Below are 14,575 nucleotides of genomic sequence, written 5' to 3' on the forward strand. Positions count from 1 at the left end.
TGTTCATAGCAGCACAGTTCGTGATAGCCAAACCTTGGAAACAACTAAATTGCCCATCCACTGGAGACTACATAAAGAAAATGTGTTTTTTTTATAAAATGGAGTACTACTCAGCCATAAAAAATGAGAAATTAGAGACATTTATAGCTAAATGCATGCCCACTTCTGAGTGTACCTTCCTGGCAATTGTGTTCTATTCTTTGATGGAGACTGCTGGTTATTTACACAATAGTTATTTCCCCTTCTCCCTAACAACAAAACTCTATATTTTAATGACAATATTCTCAAACTAAACACTAAGTTCCTTAGTCTCCCTTGCAGAAAGGGTAGCTAAGAAGATGTCAGAAGTTACTCATGGAATAATAAAGCAGTTTTGCTTTTCCTCCCTCCTGTATCTTCCTGCTGCTTAAAATGTGAACCAAACCAATAAAACTTTACCAACCATCTGGAATTCATAACACATCACTGAGAATGAAGTCACTACTAAGAAGGAAGAGAAGATACAGGCTGAGTCCTTGATGACTCAGCACTGTTTTATCAGTCCTGGACTGCCCACTTATAGATTCTTTTTATGTTAAGAAACACTTAAATCCTTATGCATTTAAATCACAGGAATCAGACTTTTGCAGCTACAGACTGAAGCACTCAGTAAGCAATGAATTTATGGATGTGTGAGAAGAGACTGTGATGTGTATCTAGGCTGATGGTAAGTACTGAGTCACAGAGTTCTTCCCATCTGCTCCTCCAAATGCAGGACAGTGCCTGCCATTTCTTCCCAACATTCACCCAAAGTTCTCCTTGGACTCTCACTCCCACTACATGAGGTTTCTCACTTATACTCTATCTGTCCTTTCCCACAATTGCAGAATGTAGGAGAATGTATAGACTACAGAAAGAGTATATTCTTCATTATACTTCAAATTGTGTCACCTCATCAGCATTACCTAATTCTATTTGGACATCAATTGTTGATAATACTTTTTCTAATTTACAGATTGCAGTCATAGATTGGGGCCAGTGTAATAGATTTGTAAGTAACCATCAAATATGTGATTATTGAACACATGTGATATGGGTTGGAGAGAATTTTTTAGAAAAAGTCAGAAAGTAGACCAAGGATTGAACCCAGAGGAATCTCAACTTTAAAGATGGTTCTTAACTAGAAAAAATGGACCTTGTTTAAAATCAAAATGTCATGATGTCATGAGATACAAAAACTATGGTCCTCCGGCAGAAGGGTTTGATTTCACACATCCAACACTTGGTTTCAAGTCATATCTCTTTGTTCTGTAAAACAGCAGCCCCCATTTATTCACATTTGCTGATCACTGAGAACAAAATACTTCTCAACACCAATCCAAAATGTCACTCAAGAAGACCTACCATTGGTTTGTGAGCTATGTGAAGGCCTTCTGGGTTTATGAGATGTTGTGTTTTCTGTGAGTGCAATAGATGATTCCCATCTGGCTGTTGGAAGAACCACAAAAAATCTCTATAAGTTTTGTTATCCCAGATGCTCAGTAACAAAGGAACTGCTTTTCAAAAGATCTAAGCTTGTGTCACATTAAGTCAAACTTATGTTTTAACCTTTATTCACTCCAGTGCCAAAATGGAATTAATACAAGGAAAGTTATTCTTTTACTTTAATGCATATATTTCATAATGTTTCTTTCTACTCATATCTTAGATCTTGACTTATTCCTTGTTCCTACTCATTCCTACCAATAGTAATTAATTTTTTTAACCCATATAGACCTACTTTTGTCCTTCCTCATTCTTAACTCTTTCCTAGTATCCTAAGATCACAGACAGTCCAGTAGGGTAGAATTTATTTAGACCAGAGAGCTGACTAGAAGTGGTTCAGTAAGGTATTATAATTAAATTCCAAAAAGTGAGCTAATATACATAAAGCATTTCAAAGCATGCATAAATATATGACACACTCGCCGTAAATGTGAACTATTATGTTTGTCAGTATCTTGCTATAATCTAAGTATGTCACTTTCCTCCTTCTTCAAAGTCTCTTCACCAGTCAGCCTCACACTTCAGGAGCCTTTTTGTGCAGTCTGAACTACCCCTTAGGACATCTTACTTCTGGCTCCACTTAGGACACTTGCATCCCCTTCTTCCCCGTATGATGTTGCTCTTTCCACATCAGTGTCAACAAAGAGGTAAATGTGTAGCGAGACTTTCTTCCCTTGATTGCCTTATTTATGGCACCAGCACACACTGAGCAACTGTATGACTTTTGGAAGCATTCAAGAGATAAAAGCAAAAATTGTAGACTCAGTACAAGATTTTACCCAGGTTCAAAAGCAAAGCACCAAATATTCTTCACAGAGGGTCTCCTCAAGAGCATCCCAAATTCTAACCCTGCTCTGAGAGTGCCCATTCTTCTAACAACAGTGTGAGTCACCACCCTCCATCTCTCTACATGGGCCAGGATGCTCTTACATTCACCTTCCTCCCTACATTCAGAGTAGTTTATGAGGGTGTATTTTTCAAAAGCTGAGCTATTGAAAATAGAATAGCAAAATGTTTAGCAGAGTGGTACAGAGTGGTTCTTGGCAGTTAGAATACAGATCCCTTCCAGTCTCCCTGAGAGTGGGAAGTAGATCTACTTTCTTTCTGATCTTCTAGTGGTAATCGGTAATACACAGGCACACACACACACACACACACACACACACACACACACGCACACACACACATTCTAAGAGATGCTGAAGTCTAAATTCACTTTACAAAATTTTTCTAAAAATGCATGATATCTCCAGGAAAAGACAGAGGTAGTATTTTATATAATTATGCAAATCCATGGAAGTTCTTTCTTCTTCCTTTCATCTTGAGCCCCCAGAGCCTAAGAAACTGTACTAATTAGATGGTCTACCTCCAGTTACTATTTCAAGGCCCAGAAATTTTGAAATATAAGATTTGGATTTTGATTTATCTTTAAATATCAGACCATATAAGCATCCTTCCTTCTCTGTGTGGATACATATGTATATGAGGAGAGGATGGGTGGTCTTCCTGGCCAAGCAGCCTCCCTAGGAGTTGGAAGATGATGTTACTGATGACACCTGTTTCATCTTTTAAGATTCTTCACATACCTGAATAAAAAATGTTCCTGGAACCTCACACCACCACTTGCCCCTTCCCCCAGCCAGAAATATTCTTGTTTATCCTACAGAGGATAAACTGGAAGGCATGGAATCTCAGTTTATTTATTCGTCTCTTGAATCTACCATGGGTTCCAGTAAACAATAGGCACTTAATAGATAATAAGTTGCATCCAATCAGCCAATTTAAGTGGTACAAAATAATATAATTCTGAAGGAAAGTATAACAAGAGATTCTGATATTTTTAAAGTAGAAAGAAGAATTTGTTTGAGGAAAAAAGTTTAAATTTCTCCTCATCCAGATAAAACATTATTTGAGTATGATTCTTACATTACTTGAGTATGATTCTTGGGAATTAATTACCAATTATCAGACCAATCAGACCCATTACAAGAGTACTCTTTTCAGTGTTTTATCGAAGGCAAGTTTAACATCTTTATTCCTCAAACTGTAGATCAAAGGGTTAAGCATGGGAACCACATTGGTATAAAACACTGAGGCAAAACTCCCTTGTTCCAATGATCCAGGAAAAGAAGTTGTTAAATAGGTGAATGCCCCTGATCCAAAAAACAGAGCAACAGCAGTTAGGTGGGAGCCACATGTGCCAAAAGCTTTAGATATGCCCTCAGCAGAAGGAATCTGAAGAATGTTGGAAATAATCAAAGCATAAGAGATGAAGATGCTGATACTGGATACTGTGATAACCACTCCAACAACAATAAAAAACACGAGCTCATTGATGTAGGTGCTGGAGCAGGAGAGCTGCAAGAGGGGGAGAACTTCACAGAGGTAATGGTGGATGACACTGGCATTACAGAAGGTGAGTCTCAGCATGCTCCCAGTGTGTGCCATGGCCGCAGAAAACCCTATCACATATGAAAAAAACATCAGCAAAGAACAGACTGGAGGGGACATGGTAACTGAGTACAGCAGAGGACTGCAGATGGCCACGTAGCGATCATAGGCCATTGACACCAAGACACAGCACTCAGAATTCACAAAGAAACAGAAAAAAAACAGTTGAGTCATGCATCCCACATAAGAGATAATATTCTCTGACCAAAAATCACTCAGCATTTTGGGAGTAAAAACACAGGAATAACAGAGATCTATAAATGACAAGTTGAAAAGGAAAAAATACATTGGAGTATGAAGGCTAGAATTCAGCCCGATTATGGCCATCAAGCCCAAGTTGCCCAGCACAGTGAACACATAGATCCCTAAGAACAGGAAGAAGAGGGGGAGCCGCAGTGCTGACTGTGCTGATAATCCCAAAAGGATAAACTTTGTTACTGAGGAGCTATTTCTCAGCATCATCCTCTTCTGGCAAGTTGTCTGTGGGGAAAAAAAGCAAAACACAAAACTAGTGACAGCCACACATGTGAACAATGAAAGAAGCTCTCAAGGATGCCCTCTCCTCTTTTCCTTCCTCTTCTCATTGATGCTGCTCCTCATTCCCAGCTGAGGAAAGTGATACTGTGACAGTATCTCAGCTCCCCTGGGCTAATATGAATACAAGCTGGTCTGTTAGGGTGGGTAGCAAAGATTCTGTCCTCACTTGAGAGATGAGGTGTCAGCACACCTCAGTTGGCTGCAGAGGGACTCTCAGAAAGACACAAGTTCTTGTGTCTCCCATGGAGTCCTTCCATTCTCTGCCTTGCTCTCCCAACCATGTATAGGGTTCTCACTTCTGGAGAAAGCTAAGTCAAAAGTTGTCCCCCCGGCTCTGCATATTCTGCCTTTCTTCTCTGAGCTGCTTTGGTCCATCTCACCTCAGAATCAGTGAAGTCAGGGAAGGGATCAATACTTCCCAGAGGCTTAGGATGTGGGTTTAGAAGAAAAGCATCAGGAAAAATGAGATTCAGACCTTCACCTTCTCTCTTCCTGGTTCTTCTCAGTGCTGGACTCTAGAGCATAAAGCAGAAAGCCTTTGTTGACTGTTCTGATGCCCTTGGTGGTGGGAATCAGAGCTTTTACAGACCCAAATTCTCCAAAGTGCCTGAGGAATAGACCAAGGTTTCTGTTTGTGGATTTTCCTAGATGGTCTCCATCAACTTTAGGAGAAAAACTAGCAACCTTATTTATTGGAACCCCAGCTGGTCTGTCACAGAGAACTTTAAGTGGCTTGATGATTTCAGGGAACTGATTAGACAATCAGGGACCTTATTAACAATTTCCCCTGGGAATTTTTCTGAATTTTGTTTCTAAAGGGAAGAAATTACACTGTCTTTGTATACAGCCTATATTGGATATTTATGTAGCATCTTGGAAACTGATATTCTACTCAAACTTCTCCTTCAGTCTAGGGATTTCACATCACTCAGTGCTGAGTTTATGAGCTTATTTTCCCTCTTTCACTCACTTTTGGAGCCTAAATTTGGCGTGAAGGGAGAATGCCCCCCAACTTATTTTCCAGTATTTCCAAATTTTGTAAGAAACTTTGAAAGAAGAACAAAAGCCAAGAAGAAAATTAAATCAAAGTCATAGGTGCTCAGAGAGCACCCCATATCAAATGCCTCTAGGACCATAAGCTGCTCAGAACAGTGAGACCACAACCACTACAAACACCACCTACTCTCAATTCTGCTAGAGGCCACAGCTATGCCTTAACTACAGGTGAGGAGATTAAAACATAACATGCACATACAGGGAAGCATGGGTTGACTCTGCACATACACAGGATTCAGATGTAATGGGAAATGTACCAAAGGGTTTCATCCTGTCATTCTTCAGATGACAGTTCATATCACTACACAACACTCTAAGAAAAACTCATAAACATGTAAGCATCAACATTTGTAAGCTTCTACTGAGGCTGCCTGAATAATCTCAGTTTGCCTGGGACAGTCCTGAATTATACCCATGATCCCTGTATAATTATTAATACCATACATTTTTGCTCTCAAAAGTTCCTTGATCTGAATTACAAATTATAGGACTGCCTTACTAAAAATAGCATAAGCAGTTCTTCAGGTCCTCTGGGCCCAGTGGTCTCTTAGTTTCACTGACATCCATCTCCTGTCTGTTAATCTCTTTCACCTTTACCCTCCAAGTCCTCCATAACTGAACACACCCTTCCTGAACAACTAATACCATCTCTTCAGTAGACCTTGCCTTCAAAAACAAAAAAAGCCTAAACTCCAAGCTGCTTATGTTTTAGATATAGCCACAAACCCTAAAGTAAAAAAATACAAACTCTAGCTACTTGCTTAAAATAAGTGAAAAAAGCAAAAATTAGGGGAGAAAAATTACATTGGTGCCAGGAGTAAAATTAGTGCAGTACATCATTATATGTTGGTTCACTAAACTTGTTGGCACTATTTAACAAACTTTGACATATTTTATATATTTTGAACCAGGATAACATTTCTAGGTGTATACGGTATTCAATAAAAATAAGTGCAAAGGTTGATAAAAGTACTACCATATTAATAAGATAAAACTCCTTTTATCCATGAAATTTCATTAGTTGATGATGATATCAATCTATTATAGCGTGAAAAAAACAAGTACAAGAGTACATTTCTTATTATCCCAAATATACAGAGTTTAAAAGCAGGAAAACTAATCTGTGGTGTTAGTCAGATAGCAGTTCCTCTCTGCTGGTCACCCAAAGGCTAGTGACTGGAAGGACTATGAAAAGGTGCTTCGAGGTTGCTAGTAATGTTCTGATTCTGATAGGGTAATGTTCTGATTCGGTTACACAGATATATCTATTTAGCCAAAGTTTCATCAAGCTATGTGTCTTTATGTTATACTTAAATAAAATTTTATTTAAAGCCTAAGTGGAGAACAAAAAAGAAATCATACTACCAAATTAGTTTAAGACTAAAATTACTAAACATTTTTGAGCCATAGTTCCCTCATTTAGAAAGTGAGTGTTTACTGACCTGACAACTCAGTGTAGTAGAACACGCAAGAAAAATAACTATTTTTATTTCTCATCCCTTTTGTGTCTCTTAAAATAAAAACTTGTTATATGTTTTATATAAAGGGAGGAAAGAAATTAATGCATACATAGTAACTAGAGAGCCCTTGGCATTATGTTGGATGTTTTCTAATATAATAGTATTTTTATGAAAACCATAGAATGTATATGCTTGTGGCAGATTGTATATTTACAAAGATGGCCACACACACTCACTAGCACATACAGAATGTGCATCCCACATGCTCCTAGTGTAGAAAGACTAACAATCTTCCAAACAGGAGATAGTCTTTGTTTCCTACTTTTGATTCTAGGCAGAGTCTTGGAGCTTCTCCAACCAATAGACTAGTGGAAGTGATGCTATGGATATCAAAGTTGAGGTCATAAAAGGATTCAGCTTTCACCTGGGGCTCTCTCCCTTTCTTTTGTATCTCCTCTCTCCTCTCCCTTCTTTCTCTGTTCTCTCCTCCTGGCTTTCTTTCTCCACATTTATTTCTCTTTTGCATCATTAGCCTTCAGGACAATCAAGTTTGGAAGACACTGGCCTTGTCTTACAATACACTACAAGGTAACAAGTGTATAATCATTGCCTTGGAGTTAAGGGAGAGCAGAAACTTAAGCCCTGCATGATAGTGAGTGAATATCAGAGAAAATATTCAAAGGAATGGCCAGAAAAATCACTAGTACAGGTCTGGATTACTTGGTTCCATTCTCCTTTACTACACAGAAAGTCTCCTTTCAGTTCAGTACTCGAGTGATGTTTTTGAGGCTTAATTTTACCAAGAGAATAGGCATTTCTTTTTAGTAAATAATTTCTTACCCATCTCATTTCCTTATTTTGAATGACAGTTTAGCAGTTGTCTACCAATGGCCACCAATGTTACAGAAAGCATTATCTCTCTTTACTAGTGTAGAAGTCAATTTATCCATCAAGAAATATTATTGAAGCCATGTATGTCCAGCAATATTATGAACTTTATATTAAGAAAGATTTCCCCTAATAAAATGAATTCTGGATCAAATATAAAAGTGCCAGTTTTTTCATGTGTGAGCTGACCAAAACATAAGTGAAAATCTGTGACAGCAAAAGATGAAAGATAAGAAAGTATGAGTCTAGAGGGCAAACACTACATGAGGAGTATATCTTCAGGAAACTATTCTTGGGGACTTATGAGCTTAGGTTTCATCAGTTACGTACTCAGGACATATGAGATAAAACCTGGTACTCAAGCAAGTTCAGAGATTGTAATCATGAACTAATAATAATGAATCCCCACAAGGAAATATCCTGTGTTGAAATTAAAGGAAGGAAAACATCCTACAGAGGGAAAGGTCCAGGAAAACTGTCTAGTTAGGCCTTGGTTCCCGAAAGAAAATAAAGGGGAAATGGGGGACAAAATATTCTCAAGAATTTCTGAACACTTTTGTGTATGAGACAAAAGAATCATATTACATATATAATAAAAAATATATTTCATAGATAATAATTTAAATCCAGATTTCAAAGAATATTCCTAGATAAATATGTAAGGATCATGAGCTTATGATGAAAACCACAAAATAAGCCATCATATATGTGAATCACCATGAATGTCAAAACACAAATCACTTACCTAACCCTGCTTGCAAAGTACTTAGACTTGTCAGGGACAGAATATAAAATAAATACACTTTGTATGTTTAAAGATATAAAAGAGAAAATAGAAAGTATAATGAAGGAAAACACTAAAGTTGGAGGCACCATCAAAATCTTAATCACATGGAAATTTTGGAAATGAAAGTAAAATAAATAAAATTAGGAACTCTATGAATATGTTAAACAGCCTATTAGACAAGAGAAGAGAAAATAAGTAAACTTAGGGGAAGATCTGAAGAAACTGTCCACTCAGCACCAATGGAGAGTGGAGAAAACTACAAATTAGAAATACATCTTAAGACTTGTGCAAATATGAAAGTCTAACAAATAAGTCAGCCTTCTGTATCTGTCAGTTCCACATCTGCCAATTCAACCAACCAGTATCAAAAAATACATGAAAAAATAATTGCATCTGTATGAACATGTATAAATATTTTTTCTTTTCATTGTTATCTAATCCATACCACATAACTACTATTTACATATCATTGACATTGCACTGGGTATTACATATAATCTAGAGATAATCTAAAGTATATGGGAGGATATGTGTAGGTCATAGGCAAATACTATCCCATTTTGTGCCAGAGATTTGGGCTTTGGCTGATTTTGATATGTATTCTGGAACCAACCCCCAAAGGATTCTAAGGGACAACTGCATATGCAGCACACAACATGATTTAAGTCCATTACCGTGCCCCAGATATAAGACAATAATCAACATAGATTCCTTTTTTATTCAAACATGTAATTCGATGGAGAAACCTAGAATAAACATATTTACACACTACTATTAGAGATAGAGTGAATGTGCCAGGACAGGATCTGGGATAAACCATTTAAGAGAGGGCTCTACATAGGCTCAAAGGTCCAAAAAGACCTCCCTAAGTAAGTGAAATTCAGTTGCAAAACAGGAAAGCAGATAGAGATAAAAATCTTTTTTGTTTGTGACTATCCAGCATTGGAATTCCTTGCTATGTGAGAAATCTCCCCTCATGTGAGCCTTGTGTGGCATCTCCCAGAGAATATCAGATCTGGGCTCAGCTAGGAGATGTTCCCAAGCAGAACTCTGAGTGACAGCAAGTGACATAAACAGGAATCATTTCTGTTTAATCTTGGGAAAGATAAAGAAAACACAAATCAAACCACCAAGAACAAATGTTGGATGCTGCTGGTGCCAACGGGAACAGCCAACGCAGACTCACTGGACAGTTTACGGTGTAATTTGGCTGCGATTCCACCACTTGGCTTTCCCATCCTGCATGACTCCAAAACTGGTTCTCCAGTCTTTTCTGAGATTCTGCTATCTCCCTCATTTCTTGCCAATTAGCTCCCTTTTTGAAAAGTTATCTAGAACTGACTTCTGTTGTTCACACTTACAATCTCTGGCTGGTGCAAGAGGGACTGAAATTAAAAAGGTCAGGGTAGGGAGTGGAGAAAAGGAGAACATCTCAGGCTATAGGGCCACTTACCCATATTCCTGTGATGAAGGCAGATGCACATCCCCAGTCACCTTCACAGAAGAATGTAATGAAACTCTTAAAGTTATTCTCTACTTTGAATAATTTTGTCCTCACACAGACATGCTGTTTTGATGTGATTTGGGAGATTAAATGAACAAGAATCCCAGATTTCAAAGGCTGCTTCTCTTTGTACTCATGCAACAAAATTTCCAAAACCTTCAATTCTTCAATTCCCTTTTTGTTAATGAAATTGTGCTATTAAGTGCAACAAATATAAGCATCTTTGTTGGCTAAAAAGAAATGCATTCAATGAATTATCTGGCCAGTTTTTAAATGAACTATCAATGATATAAAAATAAAATAACTTTAATATCCAAGCCAGATAATGACTAAATCATTATTTTTAATAATTTAATAACTAGTGTATGCTTAAATTACTCAATGTTATAATAATGTTCTATTTTTGCATGTACTATATGTCCCCTTTATTGGCTTTGATATCAATACCTAGAATGGCTTTTGCATGCCATTTTGAACAAAAGTTTTCTTATAAAAACTTTAAAAATTATTTTACTTTTTAAAAAATCATTGTAGGCTGCTATCAAAATGTATCAAAATGTTATTTTATGCTAACTTTTTATTCAAAAGCAGTCTCTATTACTTTGTTACTATGGAAATGTACAATCTGTTTTATGATATATTTTAGAAATGTATTGCTATTAGTCTGGAATAACAAGTAAGAGATTAACAGCAGAGAAAATCAGGAGGCAATTCAAAGCACAGAAAAACACAGAAGGAAATGCAAAAGATCATATTGGAGGGGAAAACCCTACAAAACTTGAGGAATGGCAAGTGACATTGAGTATAAATCATTATGTCTGTAGCAGAGAGAGATGATCTGAAATATCCCCCAAAAGTCTCATGTGTTTAGGAGGTAGAACTTTGGGGAGGTGATTGGATCATGGGGGCACTATATGCATCAGTAGATCCATTGATGAGATCATAGCTGAGTAGGGCCCGGTTAAAGGTGGATTACTGGGGGTATGACCTGGAAGGGTATATTCTTATCCCTGGCTCCTTCCTTCCCTCTGCTTCAACAGAAGGCATAGAACACCTTTTTGAGTTGAGCCCCTTTCCTCCATCATGTCCACCATGTCATTTCTATCTTAGAACCAGCTGATTCTGGAGTAAATATTCTGAAACAACAAGTCAAATAAACCTTTCCTCTAAGTGGCATTTCATCACAGTAACAAGTAAGTGAATAATATAGAAAATTGACACCAAAGAAGTGATGTCATTTCAGCGACTGTACCTGACCTTGTGGTTCAGAAGCCTTTGGAACTGGTTAGAAGAAGGAATTTAGAAAGGTTTGGAGACAGAAGTTGGAGAAGCCCTAGAATGCTGAAAGTAGAGCTTGGTGGGTAGTTCTAGTCTGCTCATATAGGAATGAGGACAGTAAAGACCATGCTTTTTAGGTTTCAGATGGGAATAAAGATTATATTGGAAAATGGACTGCAGGCTACATGTGTTACATTCTGGAGGAAAAATAAAAACAAATCTAATTTTGCCCATGTGCTAAGACTTTGATGAAGCCAAATTTAAGAGGAATGGACTAATGAATCTGTAGGAAAAAATTTCAGTGCAGCTCAGTGTTCACACTGCAACAAGGGTACTGCTGGCTGTTTTCAGCCAGATCTACAGCAAGAAACTAGAGCAAAAAGAAGAGCTGAATGGTTTGAAAAATTTGTAGGTTGGCCAGAAAGGAATCACCTGTAAGTTGGATCAAAAGTAAATGTGGTTACTAAAAACACAGCCATTAAAAATAATCTAAGTACTTTGCATTAGGACAATAAGAATGAAGTCTTGAGCACTCGGAAGAAAGCTTCCTGCCTCCATCCCAGGCTCCTAGGGCAGAGAAGCTCAGCTGGTCCCAGCACCTGGAAGGAAGCTGTCCACCTCCATCCCAGGCTCCTAGGGCAGAGAAGCTCAGCTGGTCCCAGAACCTGGAAGGAAGCTCCCCAACTCCATCCCAGGCTCCCAGGGCAGAGAAGGTGAGCTGGTCCCAGCACCCAGAAGGAAGCTCCCTGCCTCCATCCCAGGCTCCTAGGGCAGAGAAGCTCAGCCAGTCCCAGCACCTGGAAGGAAGCTCCCCACCTCCATCACAGGCTCCTAGGGAGGAGAAGCTGAGCCGGTCCCAGCACCCAGAAGAAAGCTCCCCCACCACCATCCCAGGCTCCTAGGGAAGAGAAGGTGAGCCACGTGGGTGCCAGAAGCACCACCTCCAATGGAAATGAGAAGACACATAAACAGGTCTCAAAAACAGGCTTCTGGATTGCCTACAGCAACCTCAAAGGGAAAGGAGATGGAACAATCTGATACTCAACCACCTGGACTCTCTGAACTGGCAACAAAAGAGGATCTGGGAAAAATGAAATCAGAAATAATTACTCAGATAACAGCAAAGGTTTTGCTCATGGTGCAAGACATGATTAATAGATCTAGAGAGGACATAGATAAAAAAATAGAGGATCTGAGGAACATGATGGAATCCCAACATAGGAAACAAATGGAATCCATAAAACAGATGCAAACAGATTTCCAAGAGATTAAAAACTCCATCGAAAGTCTGCGCAGCAGAATGAACCAATATGAGGATAGAATTTCAGATATAGAAGATAAGATTGCAATTAGTGACCAGGAAAAGAAAAATTGCTTTAAAATTGTAAGGGAACACGAGAAATCAATACAGCAGCTGCTAGAAGATGCAAAGAAGAATAACATAAGACTGATTGGAGTCAATGAAGAAACAGGAGAGAGTGCACATGACATAAAAAAACTCTTCACAGGAGTGATGGCAGAAAACTTCCCAAGGAGGGGAAAAGAACTTGACATACAGATAAGTGAGGCATATAGGACTCCAGCTAGCCTTAATCAAAAAAAATCTACACATAGGCATATAATAGTTAGGATTCCAGAAATCCAACAGAAGAACAAAATTCTACAAGCAGTGAGAGAAAAGAAACAAATCACATACAAAGGAAAGCCCATCAGAATCACAGCACACTTCTCAATGCAAACCCTCAAGGCAAGAAGAGCTTAGAGTGATGTATTTCAAGCCCTAAAGGAAAACAGCCTCCAACCCAGATTGATGTAGCCTGCAAAACTGTCTTTCAAAATTGATGGAGAAATAAGATACTTTCATGATAAAGAGCACCTCAGGAACTTCATGAATACCAAACCAGCACTTCAGAAAATTTTAGACAATACCCTAGGAAAAGACAATGAGGATCACAACGCCAGGAAAACCAAAAGAATGAATCCATTGGGCATGACAAATTAAACCCAAAGGGGGAGAATCCAACAAAAAGAAAAAGTCATGACAAGGCTTTTAAAACTTTGAACTTCATCTCCCTAATGAATGTATAATTCAATCTTGTTATTGTACTGATTAGTATTTTTCTGATTCTAGAGTTGCACACCATTCCTTGTGCTATACTGGCTATTTGTCATCTTCTTATGTCTACATTTTCATTGGGTTGTCTATTAATGAGCTCTAAGAATTCTTTATATATTCTGGTCATAGGTTATATGTACTGTAAATATGGTCTGTTTAAGGACTATTTTAATGATGTCATTTAAAGTTCTAAATTTTGATGGAATCTCATTTATCAATGTCTTTCTTTTATATAACATGGTTTTTGTATCCTAGGTAGTTCTTGCCTACCCTGAATTCATAAATATTTTCCCTTACAATTTCTTCTTAAAGTTTTATACCTTTAGGCTTTCTTATTTAGGTTGATAGATCTCTTCAAGTTATTTTTATGTACGGAAAAAAAGGGTTCAGGTTAATTTTTTATATACGGATACCAGGTGTTCTAGTGCCCTTTGCTGAAAATATTATCTCTTCCTCAGCTCTTGAATTGAGTTTATATTCTATAAAATGCTAATTTTAAATAATCTTTCAAAACTCAGTAGACCGTATATGTGTGGTTCTAGTTCTAGATTCTCTGTTTCATTCCAATGATCTATATGTCTTTCCTTACACCAACACTGCCTTGATTACTGTAGCTTTAGAAGAAGTCTTAAAATTAGGTACTAAACATCTTCCAACACTGTTTTTGTTTTTGCTTTTGTTTTTAACTTTTCTAGGTCCTTTGTACTCCTACATAACTTTTAAATTTCAATATCCAATTCTTCATTTATAGCAAGTATACACAGACCTGAATTTTTATATATACCTTGTGTTTTCTAATCCTGCTAAATTCAAGTACAAGTTCTAGGGGCTCCTAGAGATTTCTTAGGATTTTCTCTGTAGATGATCATTTCATCTATATATAAAGATTTTGCTTCTGCCATGCCAATCCTATCCTAGTTGTGTCATTTTATTGCCAGACTATTTTGGTGGGGCCTAGGTTTCAAAGTTTAATG

General features: G+C 37.8%; 1 protein-coding gene across 2 annotated transcripts; it reads right to left on the reverse strand.

The window, feature by feature from the left end:
- Positions 1-3,507: 3,507 nt before the first annotated feature.
- LOC101704721 (olfactory receptor 8B4) lies at positions 3,508-13,056 on the reverse strand. Of its 2 annotated transcripts, none has more exons than XM_087182147.1 (2): positions 13,042-13,056; positions 3,508-4,440 (listed from the first exon to the last, which is right to left on the reverse strand). In XM_087182147.1, exons 1-2 carry the CDS (start codon positions 13,054-13,056, stop codon positions 3,508-3,510), a joined length of 948 nt encoding a protein of 315 aa, XP_087038273.1. The 2 variants fall into 2 exon arrangements, with proteins under 2 accessions (XP_087038273.1, XP_087042094.1); XM_087185968.1 differs by lacking the exon at positions 13,042-13,056 and adding an exon at positions 12,762-12,781 and having other exon boundaries at positions 3,508-4,426.
- Between the last annotated feature and the right edge of the window lie 1,519 nt (positions 13,057-14,575).

This window comes from Heterocephalus glaber, unplaced genomic scaffold (genome assembly GCF_053883595.1).
Source record: "Heterocephalus glaber isolate CG9 unplaced genomic scaffold, H.glaber_assembly_v1.0 deba00000006, whole genome shotgun sequence".
Classification (NCBI taxonomy): domain Eukaryota; kingdom Metazoa; phylum Chordata; class Mammalia; order Rodentia; family Bathyergidae; genus Heterocephalus; species Heterocephalus glaber.